Here is a 13,976-nt window from a genome sequence, read left to right on the forward strand (position 1 = left end):
TGCGTTTCAGGAGCCCGGGCTGGGCTGCAGCAGAGGGTCAGCACCGGTGCACGCACCCTGACCCCCACGCTGCAGGCAGGGTGGCTGGCCACGGAGGGGGCTGGGTCCCAGCAATGCCACCCTGCTGCCTGCGTTTCTCCTGCAGACGGCTACCCTGCACTCACGGAGACGGCGTGTCCCCATCAAAACATCCCTTTTATTCCAGCAGCAGCAGCCATAGCCAAAAGGGGGAAAGGAGGCACTTGGTGGTGAGGGGTACAGCAGGATTAGCCCCAAGCCCCCCAGCCTGGCTGTGGGGTGCTGTGGCACCACCTGGGCTGTCACATGGAGCTGGTGGCACAAGGCTGCAGCAGGGCTTGCCTAAAGGGTCTGGGTCCCAGTGGGACAGAAGCCAGGGGTGCCGCTACACATCTGTAGCTGGGCCCCACTCGTAGCCTTCATCCTGGTCTGAGTCATCCCTGGCCCGTGTGAACCTCTTCCTCACGGCATCGTGCTCGTATTCCCTGGGGGAGAAGAAGCTGCGGTGAGGCCTCTGCCGCCAGGTCAGGATGGGGGGCATAGCTGGCACCTGTGGCTCTGCTGGCTGCGTTACCCCTTCCCCAGCTGGCCTGGTGCACAGGGTACCTGATGCTGTCATAACGCTGGCCCTGCTGCTGCTGCTGCTTGGTCACCTGTGAAAGACCAGAGAGGTGGGGGCTCAGGCAGGGGCAGGATTTGTGCACCAGCCTGGGGCTGGGCATGGATGCACAGCAGGACACTGCAGCAACTGGAGGGGATGCGCTGCCTGTGCCACAAGGGCTAGGAATTATCCCACACAGCCAGGCACTACGCTGCTCCCCCTCTGCCTGCCCAGCCCCTCTTACCAGTGGGGGGGACACCCACCTGCTCCCTCAGATCATCGCTTGGGGACACCTGTGCTGGCTCGGAGGAGCGGGCCAGCCCGGGCTGGTCATAGGTGTCCTCTGCTTCACCGTCAGTGTAGGCACCTGCCTCGCCATCCGTGTCATCGTAGTCGCTGTTGGCTTGACTGTCACAGGTCAGGTAGCCTGAGGCTGCTGCGCTTGGCGGGTTCAGCAGGTCCAGACTGTCCTCCGGTGCCACATCTGCCTGCAACGTGGGGATGACAGAGACCTGGGACCCCCGGTGTGGGGGGGACGGGTGGTCCTGTCGCCTGCCTGGCTGCAGCCCCAGCAGGCTGAGCAGTGCCATGGGAGCCCGTGCCCTGTACCTGCTCCACCGCTGTCCAAATGGGCTGGCTTTGCTGCGTCCTGATGATGTTCTTGATCGTCTCGTACCAGGTGTCACCACTGCCGCTGAGGCTGACTGTGGCAGTGAAGAGGTGGCTGCAATGCTTCTTCATCTTGTTGGCCTGGACGTAGAGGCGCCGGGAACTTTTCCTGGAGTCAGGCGCCAGCCACTGGCGCATGGCCTTGATGCCCTGCCGGCTCTCCGGCTCGCAGAACACCACCACCGGGTAGTACTGCACGTAGTTGAGACGCTCTACAGCCGAAGGTGTGATGTCCAACAAGGCATGTTTGTCCTGGGGCAGGGCGCAGTCATCAGCCCCGCTGGGGACAGCAAGGCCACCCACTAGGGACCACCCCGAGCACACCAGGACGGTCTCTCACCTTTTCTGCGATCTGCCGCACTGAATCCAACTTGATGACCTTGGATGATGCCCCATCTCGAGGCACGCTCACTGCAGGACACAGAGACATGGCGTGAGAGAGGCTGGCAGAGATGTGGCATCTCCAGCAGCCCCAGGCTGGGTCTGGCTGTGCCCAGCCCTGGGCAGTGTCCCTCAAGGAAGGAGGGTGAACGCATCCGGGAAAGAGTTGGGGGTGTCACGGAGTGGGGGCAATAAGGCAGGATTGGGACAGAGCCCCGGATAAAGAGCTCCCACAGGTCCTGGGCACTGAGGGTCCAGCTGCTGGGTGCAATTTCCCCACAGCGAGGGGGGCACTTACGGGCGATCTCGAACAGCTCGGGCAGCTCCGTGCTAAGTTTCTGCATGGCAATGTCTGCGATGGGGCCCAGGATCACCACCGGCCGCTTGAAGCTGGCTGTGGGGAAAAGACACCGGCTCAGGGAGGTTGGGGGCGAGGGCAGAGCTCACAGCACCCAGGTGCCCAGCCCCACTCCTTCCAGGAGAGTGGAGCCCACCAGCACCTGCAGCGGGGCAGCCCTGTGCCAACGTCCCCTGGGTGGGTCTGGGCGATGGGGACGCAGCCCTGGTGCCCACCTTCCTTCAGGACTACCCTCTCATACGGCGGGTAGCAGCCCTGCTTCGTGAGGGCAGACAGGTCCTCCCGGCTCTTTCGCAGCATCTTCTTGGCTCCCCGCAGGCCCCGCAGCTTCCAAAACTCAGCCCGTGCCCCGGAGGGGTTGGCACCAGATGTGGCTTTCAGCACCGACTCCAGGCTGGCGATCTGCTCGGCTCTGGGAGGGGAAAGGGTTCAGGACATGGAGCCTCCAGATTTAACCCCCGTTTTGTCACTCCAGGCTCCGAGGAGCCGGGCAGAAGAAGCCAGTGTCCCTGCTCAGTGGCATGGCCGGATGAGGCTGTGGTAGCTTCTTCCCTCAGGACCTTGGACAACCAGAGCATCAACTGCCCCATCACCCCTAAGAAGGGATTTCACCAGCTCATGCTTCCTACCACTGCTCCACCAGCACTTGCCCTGCCTCTTACGGGGCCCACTGTCCACGTCCCCGTCTCACTGGGAAGCCATCCCCCAGCTCTGCTCACCTTGGAGCTATTCCTGGCTCCATCCCTACCTGCTCCGGTTGGGGATGATGCCCTTGTCCTGCTCCTGCAGGTCCCTGCCCATGCGCACAGCCAGCCAGCATCCCAGCCTGCCCCGGTACATGGTGTCCAGCACGTGGAAGACGTCCCCACGGACGAAGCTGAGCCCTGACGGTGTGTCCTTTTCAAAATCAAAGTGTGTCCGGATGTAGAACGAGTCACCCGTGTTGGACGAGATCACCTTCCTGTAAACTGGAGCCCAGGGTGAGAGGGACCATCACGGGAAAAGCTATCTGACAAGGAAGATGCTGGAGAGATTTGGGAAGGAGCTACACTGGCCGGGAGCCTCCACAAGTAGCCTTTGCTGCTAAGGAGGGTGCTGGGGACACCTTTTCCTCCCATGGCGCTCTCGGCCATCCTGGCAACAGCAGGATCTGACCCCCCAGCACATACTGGCCTTTCCAGGCTGAGCCACGGTGCAGAAAGCCCCCGTGCTCCAGGATACCGAGACACAAAAGGGGTTGGGATCATCTGGTTCCCTCCCATCACCTCTCTGGAGGAGGACGGGAGGGCTGTGGGGAAGAAGGACCACCCTGCAGGGGCAGAAAAGGCCATGGCAAGTCTAGTGGCTCTGATGCTTGCTCAGAAGAGACAAAGGATGGGAGAGGCACAAGCCCAGGATGAGTCTGGTCATCACTCACTGTCCTGCTTGCTCTGGGTCCACAGCGTGATGTCCTCACCGGGTGGCAGGCTCATGAGATACTCCACAGCCTCCTCACGGGTCAGGTTCTGGAAACTGGTGGTGTTTACCTGCCGCAGAAAAGCGCTTAGACATGGCCTTGCCAGCGGGACGGAGGGCACAGATACCGGTGGGGGGACTGCAGGGGCAGCAGTGCCCAGGGCAGGCTGGCAGCCAGAACCGGTTCCTGTCACCCAAGTGCTTGCCAAAACCCCTAGTAACCCTGGGGAGGGCCACTGGGCCAGCTGAGGGGGTGCCCTGACTCTGCTGGGTGTTAGCATGGTGCCAGAGAGGGGGTCACCCCCTTGGGCAGCACCCGCAGAGCCAGTCCGATGGGTACGGGCCATGGGCAGCAGCACCGACCCAAGATGACGCCCAGCAGCAGAAATCCAGACCCCAGGGAGGTATCAGATGCAGGAAGGATGGGACCAGTCTGGGCGCAGCAGCACTTAGAGCCATTCGCAGCCCTGGGTACCTGCAGGATTTGATCCCCTTCCTGGATGCCCTGGCTGTCGGCTGGGCTCCCCTCCTGCACGCTGGACACAAAGATGCCCACGTCGTTCCCCCCCGCCAGCCGTAGCCCAACGCTCTTGGCCTTCACAAAGTGCACGACCCTGGAGTCAGCGCTGTACCTGCCGCGGGGGAAGCCACGGTCAGCCCTGTGGTGACGTGCTGAGGACAGCACAAGGGGATCACAGACCCTGTGACCCCCACCCTGCACCAGAGCAGCTCCCCATCTCCCCCATCTGCTCCCCACCGCCTCTCGCAGACGCACCCATCCTTGCGGGCAGCTCGGGCAGCGGGGCTGGTGTGGGGAGCGTGGCTGCCATCCCCCTCCACAGCTTCCAGCAGGTCTGCAGGAAAGGAGAGCTGGTCCCGGAGGCGGCGGTGACTGCACCGCTGCCGGGGCAGCTGAGGCACGGGGAGACCTGGCGTGGCTCTGCCAGGGGGGTTGGACAGCAGAGACATGCAGGAGCCCAGAGCCCCTCGGTGCCCTGAGCTCCCCCAGCCTGCTCTGAGCTCACTCACCAGGGTCCTGAGCGCTGTCAACGATCGTGTCGGCCACAGGGTCCCTGTTTGATCGTCTCCTCTCCCTGGAACAAAGTCGGGGCAGGATTTAGGCAGGCCCTGCGTGGGCACAGGCAGGCAGTGCCAGGTGGGCAGCGGGGACAGTGGAGCAGTCCCACACGCAGGGTGAACTGGCTCTGGGATGGAGGAGAACCAGCCCCTCCAGAGAGGCAAAGCACACGCCGGGGATCTGATGGGGCAAAGAGGGGTTCGTGGGGGCAGAGCGGGGCTTACGGCGGGGAATTCATCGTGGCAGCAGCTGGGGGTCGCGCAGAGGTCTCAGGGGATGGTGGGTGAGACAGTTCAGAGTCAATGTCAGAGATATCTGCACCAACAGGAAGGCATTTTAGAGACCATCCAGTCCCTGTGCTATGTATCTGGCCCCCAGCCCTGTCACCATGTCCCCTCACCATCCATCCGGGAGCTGTCGCTTTGGCTGTCTTCTATGTCAGGGATGTTGACCAGGAACTGCCGGTCATCCCGAAGGATAAGCAAGGTCAGGATCCCCTCTGTCTGCTCAATGAGCTGCTGCGTGTCAGCCAGGGACATGTCCTCACTGGCCACCCCATTGATCTGGAGGGGGCAGAGTGGGAGGCATCAGGGCGCTCGATCCTGGGAAAGTCACCCCCAGGACAGCCACCCCCACCCCCAGGACAGCCACCCCCAGGACAGCCACCCCCAGGACGGCCCTGCTCAAATGGGATGCTCTGACCGCCACCTTCCCGGTCGCTCCCCAGCCCCTCCAGCCTGGCCTCAGCTCCCATTTATCCCACACCACATCCCCATTCCTGGCTGTCTCCCAGTGGGACCTCATCCCGCACAGAGGAAACAAAATTAGTGAGGCTAATTAACTCCCACCTTTAGCTGCTGGGGAGCCCTGCATGGGGGCAGGAGCCGCAGAGACCTGCTCAGATGCCTGAAGCTCAGTTTTACTTTGACCTTGGCCCCGTGCTGTCCTTCCATGCACTGGGCTGGTGCCAGGGATCAGGCCCCAAGCGGATCGTAGGGCTGTGATGTCCCCAGGGTGCAGCAGCTTTTCCCACCGAATTGCTGGGATGAAATCCCTCCCATTTGCCCCAGAGTCACTTTGGCTCCAGTTCCCAGCAGCCACAGGTCCGCCTGACCCATGTGTGCAAACAAAGAGTCCCCCTCCCTCTATTTCCTCCTCCCCAAGCGCTTGAAATATCATTTCATCCAAACACCCGAGCTCCTCAGGCCGACTGCTGCCCCGATGGGGACACGCTCACACGGGAGGGGACCACATGCTGCGGGGACAGTGGAGCAGACGTGATCCCGCTGTGGCAGAGGGACAGGCCACCAGCCCTGGTTGAATGCCACAGGGCTGCCTCGACCAGCCAGCCTCAGCATCGCAGGGAGCTGGCACCCCTGAGCCCGCGCGGGGTCCCCGGGGAAGGCTGGGAGCCGGGGCAGGGTTGCGGGCACCAGGCAGAGCTGCCTCCAGCACAGCTCTCAGCCTTCACAGGCAGCTGAGAGAAGCACGCTCTTGGCTCGTCCCCTGTGGTGACGCTAGCCAGGGGACAAGCCACCCGAAGAGGGCGAGATGAGATCCCCAGCAAGTGCTGTGCGCCCCGTGGGTGCCCGTACCTTCAGGATGAGGTCTCCCTCCTGCAAGGAGCTGCCCTTCGCTGCCAGTCCGCTCTCCACTATGTGCTTGATGAACAGCTGACTCCCCAGCTTCAGGCCATACTCTACACCGGAGAGAGCCCATGACAGTACCAGAGCCAGGCAGATGCAGGATCCACTCAAGGTCCCCCCTCGCCACCACCTCCAGCAGTCCAGCCCAGCCCCCCGTGGGGCACTAGCAAGCCGCAAAACTGAGCTCTGCAACCCTGGGCTGAGGCTGGGTGGGTTTGGTGCACCCAGCACGGCACGGCATGCACTGCTCCCTCACCACATGCCAGACCCTGGCACCAACCCTGCCATCGCCTCCTCCCCAGGGGGGGCACACAGCCACAAATCAGGCGACAAGACCCAGGGACAGAGGGAGCAGGATGGCCTCACCTTCACTCTGCTTCTGTTTCACCAAGACGGACGTGATGGGCTTTGTCGGCACATCCCGGCGCGGCAGCCGCTTGAAGCCTGACACCAGGGCCAGCCCGTTGGTGTCCCCTTTGTGGCCGAAGCTGTTGGTGGAGCGGTGCCGGCTGTAGCCCCTCTGACCCGAGCCACTGCCGCTCTGCCTCCAGTGACTGCTGTCCTGGCTTCGCCTCCGGCTCCGGGACACCGGCTTGTGGTGGCGGCTGTCATCCTGGTAGTGGCCAGAGCTCCTCTCACTGGATGAGTCCCCATCATAGCCCTGGCTGTGGTCCAGGTCATCCCGGGAGCGGTGCAGGGCTGGATCTGCAGCATGTGACCCATAGTCCTCATCCGAGTCATAGTGTCGGGGGGCAGTGGGGGAGCTGGGGCTGCTCTTGCTCACAGGGAGGTGGACTTTCTTTGGTCTTTTCAGTGTCTGCAGATGGAAAGTGAGAAAGAAAGGGTGGTGGGTGCAGCCACCTCTGCCAGGAGATGTTTCTACATTGATTTCCAAGCCCTGAATGGGAAACCCAGGGTGTGTGGGAGCTGGGATGGGGACAAGCACGGTGTTGGCCCGTGCACGATGCTGGCCCTTGTCCTGCTGCAGGGCACACTCACGATGTTGGCAATCTTGCCGCAGGTTTTGAGTGTCTGGATGGCGAAGGAGGACAAGACGTTCTCCATGGAAAGGCCGTTCACCATCACGATGTGATCCTTCCTCCTGGGAGGGAAAATGCAGCTGTGGCTCTGCCCCAGGCACAGCCCTCAGCCAGGGAAGCTGGCAGGGTGGCAAGGGCACCCGTTGCCCCAGGGGACCCCATCCCAGGTGGGCAGCGTGGCAGCGGTGCTGGCCCTGTCCCAGTAGGAGTGATTTGCTGCCCTGCCCGTCTCTGCCGGCAGCAGGCACCCCCTGTGTCCCCATGTCCCCACACACTCACTGGAGCCGGCCCACTGCTGGTCCCCCGGACACCACATCTGAAACAATCACTGCTGTCTCCCCAGTCGTCTTGTTGGGACGGTCCCGGCCTCCAGAGACAGCGAAGCCAAAGCCCCGTTGAGGATCCTAGTGGGGACAGGCAGAGGGGGTCAGGCAGAGCCGGCCCCACAGACCCCGTCCCCTCCCATGTATGCGCACCTTGCTCAGTGTCACCGTGTGCTGCTCCCAGATCAACATCTCCTCCATGGCGGCCACCCGCCAGCGCAAGCGAGGGAGGGTGACCGCAGCGGCCAGCCAGCGCAGCAGACCCTGCCTGGTGGCCAGGGGCACGGACCGGCTCCGGGTCCTCTTTGCAGCCACCGGCCCCTTCCTCAATCCCGCTTTGGCCTGCAATGAAGAGCAGAAGCAAAGCTGAGCCGCGGGCACCAGGGACAACAAGGGTGCAGGGCACAGAGCCCCCGCTGTGCCCAGGCACCCACCCGGGCACCAGGACTCGCAGCTGTGTTGTCCCTGCCTAACCCCATGTGAGAGCTCCGGCACCCAGAGCTGCCTCCGTGCAGCGTGAAATCACCCCCCTGAGACGTCCATCTCCGTGCCCTCGGATGTGTGTCCACAGAAGGGGAGGTTTTACACAGGGCAAGCAGGTCAGGAACTATCTCCATAGCTGGGACCACTTGTCCATGCCATCCTTATGGTCCCCCTCCTCTCCCTCCTCCCAGGAGCTGGCAGACCCCAGGGTGCTGCTTTGGACAGTGCTTCAGTGCCCTCCCACCTGCCTGCTCTGAGCTGCGGCGTGACAGCAGAGCCAGCAGCTCTGCCAACCGCTTTGGGAGCTCCAGTGCCCCAGCTTTACCCTTTGGTTTCCCTGGGTCTTCCCCAAATCCGTTTTCCACCCAGGATGGATAAGCCTGACTGACAGGATGATGGGATGATGGCCCGTCTGGGCTGAAATGCCTGGGATGGGCTTGGGGATCCCCTCCACCAGCTCCTGGCTCCCTGGAGGAAACATATGCATGAACCCGGAGAGATGTGGGATCCCTGCGTGGGGCAGGGGGGAGCAGACCCAGAGCCTCCTGTGGCTTGCCACAGGGTGGGATGGGAAGGAGCCGGTTTGATCAGGGACTCAAAGGATCCAGGCTTATCCATGCCACTGCACATGCCAAGGAAACCCTGGTGAGACCCTGGTGAGACCATGAAGTGATTCTCCAGTGCAATGGGGATGGGAAAGCCAACAGCCCAGCGCGATGCCACCACCACCACCACCAGGTCCTCACCCTCCAACCAGTACAGGGACTGGAGAGGACACATCCACACACCCATCTCCTGCCCATGCCAGCCCAGAGCCCAAAGCTAAGGCCGGCGGTGGGCAACCAGCCCTGGGGCAAACGCCGCAGCTCAGCCCCAGCATGGGGGCTTTCCGTGCCCAGCCCCCAGCCAGAGCTGCACTGAAGCAGCCCCCAAGATGAGACCCAGCCCCGGCAGCCCCAGGGAGGGTCTGGCAGCCCCGGGGAGGGTCGGTGTAATCATTCACCCGGGCCTCAGAAACAGCCCCCGCCGGCGAGCGGGGAGGGCAGAGTCCGGGTTTCCACTCTGCGTCACGAGCTGCCGAAACCAGCCCGAGCACCTACTCACCACCCGCAGGGACACCTGTGCCCCGGGGGGGAGCTGGGGCTGACCATGGCACCCAGGGTCCTGTCCCAGTGCATGTAATACCGGCAATAAACAGGAGACCCCCGCACGGCGCTGGGGTGGTTTCCTGCCACGTCAGTGAGCTGAACTGGCGCGGCCCATCTCAGCCATGTCACCAGTGTCGGCTGGTCAGTGCTTATGGGCTCCCCGGATGCCCAGGGGTGACACGGCGTGAGCCACAGCTCCAAGGGACCCTGACTGTGGGGCAGCCAGAGCATCCCTGTCCCTGGGGTGGCAACTCATTCACTGTGCCAGAGCGGATCCCGCTGCCACCCAACACAGCCTCTCACTGTCCCCAGCCAGCTCCCACTGTTGTCCCATCACTGGGGTGGCACAAATCAGCCACAAACCCACATCCCGCTGGCCTGTGGCTCTCTGCAGGCGGTGGCAGTCTGGAGCAGAGGGGACAGCGTGGGGACAGCAGCAGCTCCCATCTCACCAGCCAGCAATGGCAGCGCCCACAGTGCCACCAAGCCCCAGCCCTGCCCCTGATCTCCAGCCGGGAACCTGGCGTAGGGCCTGTCCCGAGGCAAAGGCCAAGGCTGGCAGCCGGAGGAGCCGGCTCGGCCGGTTTCTGACAGAAACCAGCCCGCACCCGAAATGGCCCCACCGGGAGCGGCAGTATCTGGGCAGAGCTGACCACGGCCCAGACCGATGCGCCCAGCACTGGCTGCACTGGGAGCCCCACACACCCCACTCTGCCCCACACGCACCCCGTGGCCGGCATCTCCCAGGGCTTTTAATGGCAAACGAAGCCCCGGCTGTGCCGGGGCAGCTCACCCCAGTGCGAGGGCCCCGATGCGGGGCTGTGCCTGGCCCTGGGTGACACCACTGGCGATGCCCACCGTGGAGACAGCAACGGGTGGGCAAGTTATTTATTGGAAAGCAACGCACCCTGCCCACCCCAGCCTTGCCCCAAGCCATCCCCACCACCCACAGCCTGCTTCCCAACCACCCTGCTGAGAGGGGTCCTCAATCCAGGACCCTGTAGCCTTCCTGGGATCCGTGGGGTCCCTGGTCTCAGCCAGTGCTGCAAAACCGTTCGTACCTTGCCTGGTCCTGGCCATGCAGGACCAAGGTCCTGGATCCCCCCAGCAGCTCCTCTAACCCATCCCCACCCACACCGTGATCGGCTGATCCTGACCTCATGCCCTGGGAAAAGGGTCTCTGGAAGGTCTGACCACAGCTGGGGTGTAAATCAGTAGGATGGAAGCCCATCTTCCAGCCCTCCGTGCAAGGAGCTGTGACAGCAGGATCCCTGGATTCCCCCGGGAATATCTCCCTGCTATTGGAGCACGACTCCAGGAGGGTTACCAGGTCCTGGAGCCACCCAGAGAGGGACAAGGCATGGCCGGTTCCCCAGGTGAAAGCACGGCTGGGTTCGGGTGCCCAGCTGGGAAGCAGAGCAGCAGATCCGGGGGGGACAGGGTTAGGCACTCACCGAGCCTCGGATCCGACCAGGAAGGAGCTGAGCTCCAGGGCTGGTGGCAGCGGTGTCACTCCAGGGTGCCTGGTGTAACCCTTTGTGGGCCAGACGCTGCCTGCAGAAGGGAAGCAGGAGGAAGGGGGTCCCGGGGCAGCTTCCCACGCACAGCAGGAGCCACGGAGGGCTGCCCCATTGTCCTCCACGGTGCTGGTGGCTCAGCTGCATCCACTTGCCCCCCACCCCAGCCCTGCGCACGGACAGGCTCCCAGGATGCTGGTGATGGCAGTGCCTGGGGATGGGGCTCTTCCCCCCAAGCCTGGCCTTCTCCAAGGAGGTGGCGGGGCTCTGTGCCCACCCGCGCTGCCCCAGACCCCCAGACCTGCCCAGCAGCCCTGCTTGGGAGTCCCTGGAGGGGACCAAATGGATTCACCCGATGCCCCATGAGGGGACAGGGGTGGTGGCCAGTCTGGGGCTCCCGGTCCTAGCGGGGTCCAGGGGAAAAGGTGACCCTGCTGACGGCTGCTATCCCCTTTCCTCCCCTTCCCCTTTCCTCTGCCCCCCACCTGAGGACCGGCCCCACGTCACTCCTCTTTCTGCGGGGTGGCTTTCCTGCAGTGACAGAAATCAGGTCCACGCCTCGGCTCTCCCTCCAGGCTGCTGCTTCCAGCCGGGGTCGGTAACGCTGCCGCAGCAGGTCACAGCGCCGCGGTGGGGCATCGCGGGGGGCCCAGCTCCTCCTGAAGCCCCCGGCCACCAGCCGCCACCGCGGAGCCATCCAGCCGAGCGGCGTCAGGCAGCTCCTTCTCCCCGCAGCCCCCCGCCAGCCCCGAGGGAGGGCACAGCCCCTCCTGCCCCGGCGGCTGCCGCTCCCCGGGCCCAGCCGCAGCCTCGGCCACCAGCTGCCCTCCCGGAGCGCCCGGGCCCCGGCACGGCGCCGCCGCCGAGCAGCCTCACAGGGGCCACCGGCACCTTCCCGGGCTGCACCGAGGGCTGGGCGCTAACGCCGGGCTGGCGCCCCGCCGGGGCTGACCCTGCCACCTTTGTCCCCCCGGGGCCACGAAGGGGCCAGCCTGGGAGAACCGGTGGGGCCGGCCGGGGCTGACCCGCACCCCGAGGCCACCCCGAGCCGGTGCCACTAGATGGTGCCACGGGCCGGGCTGACCGCGGGGCCGGGAGCGGCCGGACCCCGGCCCGGGGTGAGGAGTGGCGGCGGTGGCGCCGAGCCGGCTCGGGGCATCTCGGACGGCGCGTGCCCGGTGACCGGCGGCGGGGCAGGCATAGCCCGGCGCTTTTCGCCGTTCCTGGGGGGCCCCACCGAGGGGGAGGGTGGGGAGGCCGCAACCGGTACCGGGAGGGCCCAGAAAGGGGGGCACCGGGGGCCGCACAGGGCCGCGCCAGGGGCGATCGGGCCCGGCCCCCGCGGTGCCGGGGTTCGGGAGCGGCCCAGTCCCGCACACCTGCCCGCCCCCGGGCCCGCCCCCGCTGCCATGGCGACGGACAGGGCCTGGCCCCGCCGCGGCCCAATGGTGCCTCCCGCTCGCTAAAGAGGACGGCGGGGGGGGTGGTTTCTTCGCCGATCTATGGCGCGCCAGGCCCCAGCCCTCTCCCCGCGCCTCCCAGCCGGGTGCCGGTCCCAGTCCCGGTCCCACAGCCGGCGGACTATCACGACAGCCAGCCCACGTCGCGATTGATTCCGGCGGAAGAGGACGGCACTACTTCCGGTGCTGGCCGCCGACCCTTCCGCCCTGCGGTGCTGGGGCGTGTCTAGCCGCGGCACCTCCCGCGCTCTATGGTCCCCCCCGTTCCCAGTCTCCTCAGCGGCGGCGACCGGAGCCGGGAGCAGCGCGGCGGCGGCGGCGGGCGCGGGCCTGGGCTTGGGCCTGTCCTGCCCCGGGCCTGCCCTGCCCGCGGCCTTCGCGGCGGCCATGGAGCTGGAGGTGCCCGAGGAGGCGGAAGGCTCGGCCGTGGCGGGTGCCGGTGCCATCACCCCGGAGGCCGGCGTGGGGGGACTGGACGCGGCAGGAGGTAACGCGCTGCGAGCACCAAGCGGCCGGTACCCTCGGCCGGGCTCCCTGGCGTGTCGCCGCCCCCCGAGGCCCGCTGCCAGCCGAGCCCCGGGAGTGTGTGTCCCCGCGTCCCGTCCCCTCGAGGGCCCGGAATGGTTTAGCCCAGTTGCAACCCCCGGGGGGCGTCTGAGTGGTGCTTCCCGGCCGGGCCCCCGTATTGTGCCTTGTATCCCCTGGGGGGGGCTCGGAGTGGTTCAGTCCAGCCCCCCCACCCCCCCCGGAGTGTGCCATCCTCGGGGTACCGCGTGGTCCCGTCCAACTGCCGGTCCCCATCCGCCCACCCCCAACCCCACCGGGGACCCGGAGTGGTTCCGCCCCCCGGGGCTGCCGCTTGGCCAGGGACTCCCCGGGCACCGGGCGGGGGGCGCCCGGGCTGGGGCTGCCCCCTGGTTCCTGCCCCGCGGCGTCCCGAGCCGGTGCCTGCCGGGGCCGGGAGCTGCGACCCCAGCAGCAACGTGCTGGGCACGGGGCGGCCTGCCCGGCTCCGGGGCTTTCCCGCCGGCCCCCCGCCGCGGGCGGTCCCGGGGGGCTGTGGCGGTACCCTGGCCCCCGCAGGAGCGGGTCACCCCGGCCCCGGAGTGCCCGCTGGCCCGGCGAGTGGGATCCGCGGCCATGTGCCCCCCTCTCGGCTGCGGGGCAGGCTGTGGTGGGGCAGGGGGGCTGCCCTGGTCCGGGGTGGGGGGGGGGGGGGGCAGGAGGGACAGGAGGGGGGGGTGCCCTGGTCCTGGGGCGGGGGGGGAGGGGCAGGAGGGACAGGAGGGGGGGTGCCCTGGTCCGGGGGGGGGAGGGGCAGGAGGGGGGGTGCCCTGGTCCGGGGGGGGGAGGGGCAGGAGGGGGGGTGCCCTGGTCCTGGGGGGAGGGACAGGAGGGGGGCTGCCCTGGTCCTGGGGGGGGGGGGGGCAGGAGGGACAGGAGGGGGGGTGCCCTGGTCCTGGGGGGGCGGGGCAGGAGGGACAGGGGGGGGAACTGCCCTGGTCCTGGGGGGGGGCAGGAGGGACGGGGGGGGGGGGGGCAGGAGGGACAGGAGTGGGGGGCTGCCCTGCTTCTGGGGGGTGCCCTGCTTCTGTGGGGAGCAGGAAGGTTGGGGGGTGGGCCTGCCCTAGTCTTGGGGGGGGCCTGCCCTGCTCCTGGAGGGGGGCAGGAGGGTCAGGGGGGAGCTGCCCTGCTCAGGGGGCTGCTGCAGCTCCCGGTGCTCCTACCGTGGTGGTGGCGGCGAGCTGGCGAGGCCGGTTATCGGGGGTAGGGAGCCATCCCCAGCCTGGCAGCACCGC

At 66.3% G+C, this 13,976-nt stretch overlaps 2 protein-coding genes across 11 annotated transcripts in view; one reads left to right on the top strand and one right to left on the bottom strand.

Annotated features, from left to right (window-relative positions):
- Positions 1-176: 176 nt before the first annotated feature.
- TJP3 (tight junction protein 3) lies at positions 177-12,333 on the bottom strand. Of its 2 annotated transcripts, none has more exons than XM_080385125.1 (21): positions 11,203-12,333; positions 10,655-10,754; positions 7,723-7,911; positions 7,526-7,650; positions 7,206-7,308; positions 6,573-7,023; positions 6,156-6,259; positions 4,961-5,123; positions 4,785-4,875; positions 4,512-4,576; positions 4,258-4,336; positions 3,958-4,108; positions 3,445-3,553; positions 2,776-2,995; positions 2,243-2,439; positions 1,968-2,063; positions 1,629-1,699; positions 1,229-1,540; positions 883-1,107; positions 625-671; positions 177-503 (listed from the first exon to the last, which is right to left on the bottom strand). In XM_080385125.1, exons 1-21 carry the CDS (start codon positions 11,412-11,414, stop codon positions 404-406), a joined length of 3,210 nt encoding a protein of 1,069 aa, XP_080241251.1. In that variant the 5' UTR covers positions 11,415-12,333; the 3' UTR covers positions 177-403. The 2 variants fall into 2 exon arrangements, with proteins under 2 accessions (XP_080241251.1, XP_080241250.1); XM_080385124.1 differs by having other exon boundaries at positions 3,958-4,114; positions 11,203-12,329.
- Positions 12,334-12,428: 95 nt separating this feature from the next.
- Positions 12,429-13,976, top strand: part of PIP5K1C (phosphatidylinositol-4-phosphate 5-kinase type 1 gamma) — a 50,736-nt gene continuing 49,188 nt past the window's right edge. For all 9 annotated transcript variants that reach the window (XM_080385138.1, XM_080385133.1, XM_080385131.1 and 6 more), the window contains exon 1: positions 12,429-12,664. In XM_080385138.1, coding sequence (XP_080241264.1) covers positions 12,565-12,664 — 100 coding nt within the window. In that variant the 5' untranslated portion in view covers positions 12,429-12,564. The remainder of the gene's footprint in view (positions 12,665-13,976) is intronic.

The sequence above is a fragment of the Falco punctatus genome, assembly GCF_963210335.1.
Source record: "Falco punctatus genome assembly, chromosome: 4".
In the NCBI taxonomy this organism is placed as follows: domain Eukaryota; kingdom Metazoa; phylum Chordata; class Aves; order Falconiformes; family Falconidae; genus Falco; species Falco punctatus.